This window comes from Parasteatoda tepidariorum, chromosome 8 (assembly GCF_043381705.1).
Source record: "Parasteatoda tepidariorum isolate YZ-2023 chromosome 8, CAS_Ptep_4.0, whole genome shotgun sequence".
In the NCBI taxonomy this organism is placed as follows: Eukaryota; Metazoa; Arthropoda; class Arachnida; order Araneae; family Theridiidae; genus Parasteatoda; species Parasteatoda tepidariorum.
Genome location: NC_092211.1, coordinates 9,618,417 through 9,627,018, shown reverse-complemented (window position 1 = coordinate 9,627,018; position 8,602 = coordinate 9,618,417). Strand labels below are relative to the sequence as shown.

The following is an 8,602-nucleotide window of genomic DNA, read 5'->3' as shown; positions in this document are numbered from 1 at the left end:
AATGGCCCAGAAAAGCTGATGTTAAGTATCGCGTCTCTACAATGTTCTTATCTGGGTTCCAAAAGTGGATATGTATATCCAACTGCTTCTGCTGTGTCGCTTTGTTCAAAGACTCATCAAAAAGCAATGTATAAAACTTGGCATTATCAATGCACTTCAGAAGTAGCATGCTAAAATGAGGTGCAAGTCCAAAATGACAGAGATATGCACACTTAGATTCACTGCAGGTGAAATGACGTGCTATTGAACTGTCTGGAAACATTGTACTAAATAATTTTCCAGTGTCTTTGGAAGAATTGTAGGAGTAGTAGCTTTCTACAACTTTTAAAGCCCATAAAATCTCAGAAGAAAGAACTTCTTTCCCCAAAGCCCAAGAATCTTCTAAAAAGATGGAGGCAGCAGGAGAGCTGAAGGCAACAGAATTTAAGGATTTAGGGAAACCGATTTAAGTAATCAGATAACTCCAAAAAAAATTTCAAAACGCCAAAATAAAAAATATTTAGCACTTTTTTTAGCACTCAGAAGAAATTTTAGCACTTTTTAGGCCCTAAAAAAAGTTGGGGGAAAATTTTAGCACTTTTTTAGGACATTTTAGGACAGCAAGAACCCTGTTATTTTTAAATGGGCTATGTCTTATTTACATAAATATGCATATTTATATATCGACAATTCAACATAAATTATGTGAACTTATTATTTTTAGATTACATATTCAATTTTAAAGAAATTTAATTCACTGTTCAGATAATAGTTACACCCACCAGGTGAACGAGTGGTCTGAATGCAAAGCCAATGGTTGCCGGTTTGCATCCTAATTATGGAAATTTTGTTCTGAGGGTTGTCCTCTCTTCCATGAATATGTCCCACCCAATGAAAGAGCCTACAGGTTCAGTGCCAGCCGTTAGGAAGAAAAAAATTCACGCCCGTAAAATTAGCAGAGTCTATAGTTTTAATTCTGATTACTATTACAGGGTTGCCACTCAAATCTGAAAAAAAAGTTCCATGTGTTTTCCCTTTACACATTAAGAGGAAACAACAATCACTGTGCTCTTGTGTGAGCTGTATTGGGTTAACTATATTTATTAGTTTTAATTGCTGGAAAAACAGCTGAGCATGCTTAAACAGGGCTTAATCCAGGTTTTCAATCCTAGTACCTATTTTTGTGAAGAAAAAAATTATTTTCGTGAAAAAAAATTTTTTTTGGAGAGAATTTAGTATTGCTGAAAAAAAAAAAAAACTACATATGTATACAAAAAGTATACAAAAGTATGTATACAAAAGTATGTATACAAAATATACTATAAAAAACAGTCACATATTGCGCAAGGAATTGCTTATAAGACAGCTTGCAGATTAATTCCATTTATTAATTCAATGTAAATTATGCAGCCAGCCAGCATATAAATTATGGAATTTACTATACAGATTAATATCATGGTTAAAAATTAGATTTACATAAAGTTTAAAATTTTTTTTAACTTACTTACTAATAAAATTTATTGAACTTATTATGATTAAGAAATTATTATTTTGATATTGTGCTAACTTTTACTTTTGAATTAATGGTGGAAAAAATAATAGAAATACAGAATACATAGATAAAATTATAATAACCGCCCGGAAAACTATTCAGCACTTTAATTCCTTCGAACTTTTTTTTTTATTTTCGCGAAGATGCGTTTTTTTTCTATAGTTTGTTGAAATACTGATTTTTTATTTTGTGAAGGTACCGATTTTCTTTTTTTAAATTTTGTGAAGGTACTGATTATTTTTTTTTAAGGTACCGAATGATTATTTTTTTTTGTGAAGGTACCGAAAAACGGTACTGAAATCGACCTGGATTAAGCCCTGGCTTAAATAATGCTATAGTAAACAAAATAGTTATAGAATACGCTTTGAGCGGTCACCACTTTTTAAGAAGATAAAAATAAGAAACAAAATTCCCTGTATTTTCCAGGTTTGTAAAGAAGAAAAAAAAAATCTAATTCCCTGCTAATTTAGGCGATTTTTAAATTCCCTGTGGAGTGGCAACCATGAATTAGAAATTTTTTAACCAATAGGATTATTTTCAACTGGTTTAATTTTCATTAGCTTTTTTTTTAAATATTTTTTTGAGGGAGGTGAAAGTATACTGATAAATTTTTCAGAGATCACAATTATCTTTTTAAATAAATAACTCATACAAAAAAGCATCTTTAATTGTTTATATTCTCATAATTTCAATTTTAAAATAATTACTATATTAAAAATATAAACATATTTAAGAAGGTAATTTAAAAATTGTTGAGGATAAAATTAAGTCATACATTATTACAGAGGTAAGTACCCTGCCCTTTTTCATTTCTAAAGAGAACTCTGAGTGTGTGTAGCATTCTAAAAAGTCTGAATATTAAATTGCTAACTGAATTAAATAATTTTAAAAAAACTGAATAAAGAGAACAATACAAGAACTTTACGAAAATTTCTCTCTGTGATACAAGATTTAAACTAAAAATAGTAAATAAGTATATGACTCCCAAATCAGACATATTTTTTTTCTTTTTCTCTTCCCATTTTTATGTATTATTATTAATTTCATTTTATAAGCCAAAGCAGATAAATATTCAAAGTGAGTTAACTGGAATTCTCATGACATTCAACAATAAACACTTACTCTGCCTCTCATGGGTGGACGGCTGGACGGTCCTCTACACCATTCCACAACAATAGTTTGTCCACGAAGTTCTCTGCCATTTTCATATTTTATAGCATCCTGCAAATTGAAAGAGTTTATAATGCTGATTCAATTTAAAAGTTGACTTGACGACAAAACAATGAAGGAATTTTACATAAAGATTTTGATATATATAGTAACTTAATAACTTAAAATCTACTACTAAATTTAATAAAACACCAGCACTTTCCCCCATAGAGCTTCTGAATATTTTGATAACAGCTATTTGTCTTCAGTGAATGAACAAGAGTAAATCTACATCACAAGATAATATAGTTTACCATCAAGCTTCACTACAACTTCCACTATTTATTCACACAGCCAGCAAATCAGAGCTTTCTCTCCACTTGTGAGCTACTTTAAACTTATCATCTTGCTTGCGAAAATAAATCCAACGCTATAGAATTCAGCTACTTTTTAACATCATTTCAAGCTTTTTTTTCTTCAATTTCAGCACTTTTTGGTCTTTGTCATCCATCATTTCTTAGTTTTCCTCAGCATTTTCATTTCTTTTACAGTTAAGAATTTTAACATAAACTAATAATGTTAAAATCAGAAGCTATTTTAGTTCTTGTCAACTCTGTATAGCTTATTGTTGTTTTAGTGATTCATATACATAATCAAAGAAAAAATAATTGCTCTTAATAAGACTTTATAAGATTAAAATAATGGCAGTCTACCAAAATTCATAAAACAAATCAGTGCATGTACACTGATGAAATTCTTCAACACTATCACTTAATTAAAATAAGTGAAGATCAGATAAATAGTTAGCTACTTCGAAAAGAGGGAACATACACCTGTTACAGTTTGATACTTATCCTTTTCTTGCTCATGGATCAGCAGACAATTTTTATTAATGTTCCAAAATAAAAAGAATTAAACCTGACGGGAGTACATAAAAGCCTGTCACCAAAACATGGGGTAAAAAAAAAGGAAAGAAAAAATATACCGATGTTTAGCCTGAAGAATTTATATTACCTGTGTTGTCCACATTAATACAGAGAGAGAACTAGATCATTGGCCGAAAAGCCCAAATATCATGAGTGGGAAAATTATTCTGCCCAGTAGTAGAGTCAGACTCAGATCTTAAGCCCTGGACCAGAAGAGACATAGTTGAGTCAGAAATGAGGCCTTGTATCAGAATCAGATCTTAAGAGTCGGGACAAGATTCTAGTCTAGTCTCCCCCAGGGTCAGCAAAAGCAAAATTCGGTAATAACTCAGTCAATCTCCCTCCAGTCTCCTCAGAGCTCCATCACATCCTCTAATTTGAACCGTGGCAAAACAATTAATGAGTTACTTTAACAAATATATATATGTAACATAGCAACAGAACTTTTTTTTTAAGCCTACAGTAATAAAATCATGCTTCAGTTAAAATTTAAAAAGCATGCAATAAAAAATTTGGATGTTTAATACCTATTTAGATAGAAGGGATAATGCATAATTAAGAAAGACAACATAAAATACAATTTATTTAGTATGGTAGAAGACAAATCATAAATAAAAATGACAAAATCCTCACATTTATCAGATAATTTTGTATTTTTAAACTCCTTTCACAAAATGAAAATTTAAAAAGTCAGGTGGTCTATCTAGGTTTTTTTGAAAGGTACCTATTTTGTGAAAATTTAGACATAATTTGCAAAAATGAAAAATTACATTAAAAAATTAACACAAAAATATGCTTAAGTCAGAAAATATTTTTAAAAATAGTCATTACAAATAATAATTTATGACTGGTAAGATTCTATGTTTTTCCTCATATATTCCAAAATAATTTTGCTATTGTAAAATTTTGGGCTTAAAATTTAAAAATCCATAAAAACCTTTGTCCATAGTTAAATTTCAACTTGGATTTTACAATAATATGCATTTTACTAGCACTAAGAATTCCATTATGAGAACATTTTTGACTAGGTCACACGAAAACAAAATTTCAAGAGGCGAAGAGCAGAATCTTAGAACTTGCTTTATCAAAAGCATTTTGTTAAACTACTGTTTTCTTAAAGTTGAATTTCAGATGGTACCGCTAAACGATAGTAAATTTGCCTTGTGCAGACTCCTGAAAGTGTTATACTATATAGAAAGTGAATATGACTTTTTAAAACATGTCTTTAATAATATTCTATCCTGAGTAAAAAGACATTATGCCAAACCCAGTCCTATTAAGAATTGGACCTTAAGTCAGTTAGAAATTAATCACACCAGTTGAAACAAAAAAAGGCACTAACTCTTTATATTATATTATATAATATATATATATATATAAAATCTTCACCGAGATTATCATTTATTAGCTAGCAAAATATTTGGAACTTTTATGTGACAGAGCTAGCAAATGTGGTTAGGATATTGAAGATCTTTGTAAACTGTTTTATTTAATATTTATTCTTCATTACAAACCTTTCAATAAATAAAAATATTGGCACTCATTTCTTTACAAATATAATTGCCCAATTTAGTACCATTGTAGATTGAGTTACCATTTCCTTAATAACTGCAGTTAAAGTAATTGCATAATGAATTCAACTCATCAAAAAGCTCAAATTAATAAAATTTTTAGAAACTTTAATTTATAGAAAAAACTAGACAGTAAAGAAGCACACTAATTTAAATTTTTAGTAAGTTAAATTCTTATTTCATTTTTCCATTTCAAAAAAAAAAAAAAATTGGATTTTGAAGCCTGTACTAAAGTATTCAACCATCCTTTTTTCTCTCTAGCTGATTAACCGAAAAAATTCTTATTAGTTGAGAAAAACTAAAAATTCTGAATACTTACTTGATCTTACCCATCTCTCCTATAATCACTTTAAAGCTTTATCATAGAAACCAATAGCACATGATTTTTAATACACATGCTGATAATCAGATTAAAAATAATCTACTATCAATGTTTAAGCATCAATTGAAAGTAAAAATGAAATGACAACATGTATGCAAAAAAACGAACTTAAAAGGTTAAAACTATAAACAAATACAACTAAAAATCTCTTTATATGTACCTCTGCATCACGTTTGTCTTCATAATCTACAAAAGCATAGGCCATGCCAGTACCTGAAAACAATTATTAAAATCCTAAGTCAAACTTATCATCAAACAGCAATTTTAATAATGATCTGTTATTTGCATACACATTTTCTAAACTGATTTTATTTCATTTTATAACAGTCGTTGAACAGCCTACTCAATTTTTGGGTTTACGACTACTAACGTACATCTACATAGGCTTGTAATTTTGAACCCAATTCAGAAGACAAGGGAACACCTGGATCAAGTATTGGGAGAAATTCGCCTTTGGTTGGATTTCGTGGAGAACTTTTGATGGCACTAACCGACATTTGCCTTACATGGAGAGAAAGACTACAAGAACAGTAAGCCCGATAGCAAGAGGTCTCCAACCCATGATCCGTCTACTACTTGAGGATATTCATAACAGCACTGTGGTTGGTGCAAGTCCGAGACAGAATTAGTTATCGACCAACCATTGCTGGGTTTTGAACTCGGATGACCTCGGTTTTTCATACGCTATTATGGGTTAAATTTCGAATCCTGAATTTAAATACATAAATTTTTTACGCTCATTATTTACACCAATTTCATTGTAAATATAAAGGGATTTTGATAAATTTTTTGGTAGTTATAACTATGCTTTTCCAAGTTATTAAAAAAAAAATAATATTTTTAATACTATAATTTGAGGGGAGGTGAGTTTTGAATCGAGCATTAAAATAATTAGGTTTTTACATGCTCTATCTGTACCAATTTTAACATAAATATAAGAGATTTTTTGAACTTGTTTTCTTCTTTCCCGTTATTGCTGCATTTGTACTTGTGATTTAGAAAATGCTGATACTTTAGCAAAATATTACAACTTGTGAAATTCGATTCTGTTTCAAATTTTCTATGTAACTTAAAAAGTAATTACACATCTTGGCAAAATACACCTTTTCGAAGAGAGAGAAGAAAAAAAACGAGATCTATACATTTTTATTTATCTCGGTCCCTTTTGCAATTCAAAACACGCGCATATTTCTTTAGTCCCAAGAACAGACACACATCCATCCCAACCTATTATTTTTGTTGTAACTTGATTCGTATTTACGCATTACAAAAATCGTGCATTTTGATTCTTCGGTAATATAATTAGAGCAAACATTGATATTTAATCACAATTATTTTACAAGCTTTAAATGGAAAATGAGAGAAAGGTTTAAAAAAATTTAAAATATTGATTAAAAGTGGTAATGAATATTTTGATCAATAAACAGCAGAAACCTGAAATTTAAGAAGTTCTAAAATAAGACAAACGAGACTAAACAATTTGTTGGACAGACAAAGAGAGGTTATGGGAAGATTTCCGCATCTGATCTGTGGCAGAATAACCGCCAAGCCTTAGCAACTTTCGGGCTGCAGCCCGTGAGAAACTTAAAAAAAACATCACAGAAAGGGACCAACTCAAATTGTATAACTCGTAGCCACCCCCAGGGAAATCTCTACATGTTTTTTGTTTTAAATTGCATGTTTAAAATTCAGTTGGCACCTTGGTGATTGTAGTTGGCGCAGCAGATCCCTGGAAATAGGTTATTATGGAAATCCCACTTGAAAATACTTGATGAGAGAACTCATGAACTCTAAAGTAAATTTTGAATAAATATTGGCATGAAGGAACATAAACCAATTGATACCGATTACTATTTTACTGAAAAAAAAAATGATAGAAAAATTTATTTTATTCGTAAATTATTGTAAAATTATATGATTCGTAAAAGTATGGACTTCTTTAAGATTAGGTTAGCGTTAATAGACTCCTAAATTAATAAACGAGCAGCTTTTGAGTACCAACCACACGTACACCTCTACCCAATTTTACAGCTATAGATATTTTAATCCCTTTATAAGATAATTTTTAATTCTTTAAAGAAATAGTATTTTTAATGCATGATATATAAACAAATTTATGCTATAAAAGCTTAATTGGACTTAATAACAAGTACCTATGGTTATTTTAATTACAAATTATTCACATCTAAAATATTTGGAGTAAAATACTTACCATACTTTAAATTGCATCGCACTAAACTACCATATCTATCGAAGATAGATTCTATTTCACGCTCCCGGGAATCCAAAGGTAATCGGCCCACAAATAGCTGAGAACGTCTAGACATCTTTGCAATTAATAAAGTGTATATTTTAAAAAAATCAGTAAGTTTGCTAATATTCACCACAACATGAAGAAAGATGGCTACTATCAGACGTCGGTTTTCCAAATAAAATAATAAAAATGGAGAATTAAAAATCATTGCCACTCATTTTATTAAAAGGTCAAGTTTATATAAAATTGATATATAGATGGCGCTTAGCTAAAGAGAATACTATCTTTCTAATAGCACCAAAATTCCAGAGGGTTCCTTACAGGGGTTGCCAAACTTTTTTAATCATCGACCCCTACATAATTTTTCGAATTCTCCATCGACCCCCATAAAAGTAATTTTCTGTTAATTAAAATAAAACTCTATTAGATACTGTGTTTGTACATTTATTTTATGATTCTGAAAATTTATTAAAGTAATAGTACATAGTGTAACAATAGTTTTATGAAAAATATATTAATGTTGAAATATAAATACCTTAATATTTATGAAATAATAAGTAATTATAAGTAAGTAGAAATAATAAGTAAAGTAACTACGGACTTATTGCTTCTTAATCAATGACATAGGTGTGCCTGGTGCTCTTTTTTTTTCTTTTTTTTTGCAAGGTTCGTTATATTGGGTTCAAAATTGGACAATTTTAATCTTAAATCCCCTCGAAACTCCACATTTAATTTATTTCTGGGGAAAAATATACTTGAGGGTGCCCTTTGGCGAAATTGGCGACTTAT

The 8,602-nt window shown here is 29.8% G+C and overlaps 1 protein-coding gene across 1 annotated transcript in view; it reads right to left on the bottom strand.

The window, feature by feature from the left end:
• LOC107447588 (probable splicing factor, arginine/serine-rich 5) overlaps positions 1-8,010 on the bottom strand; it is a gene marked incomplete in the record, with an annotated part of 20,598 nt that extends 12,588 nt beyond the window's left edge. The window contains 3 exon segments of the mRNA XM_043049769.2: positions 2,654-2,752; positions 5,720-5,772; positions 7,772-8,010. Coding sequence (XP_042905703.1) covers positions 2,654-2,752; positions 5,720-5,772; positions 7,772-7,886 — 267 coding nt within the window.
• Between the last annotated feature and the right edge of the window lie 592 nt (positions 8,011-8,602).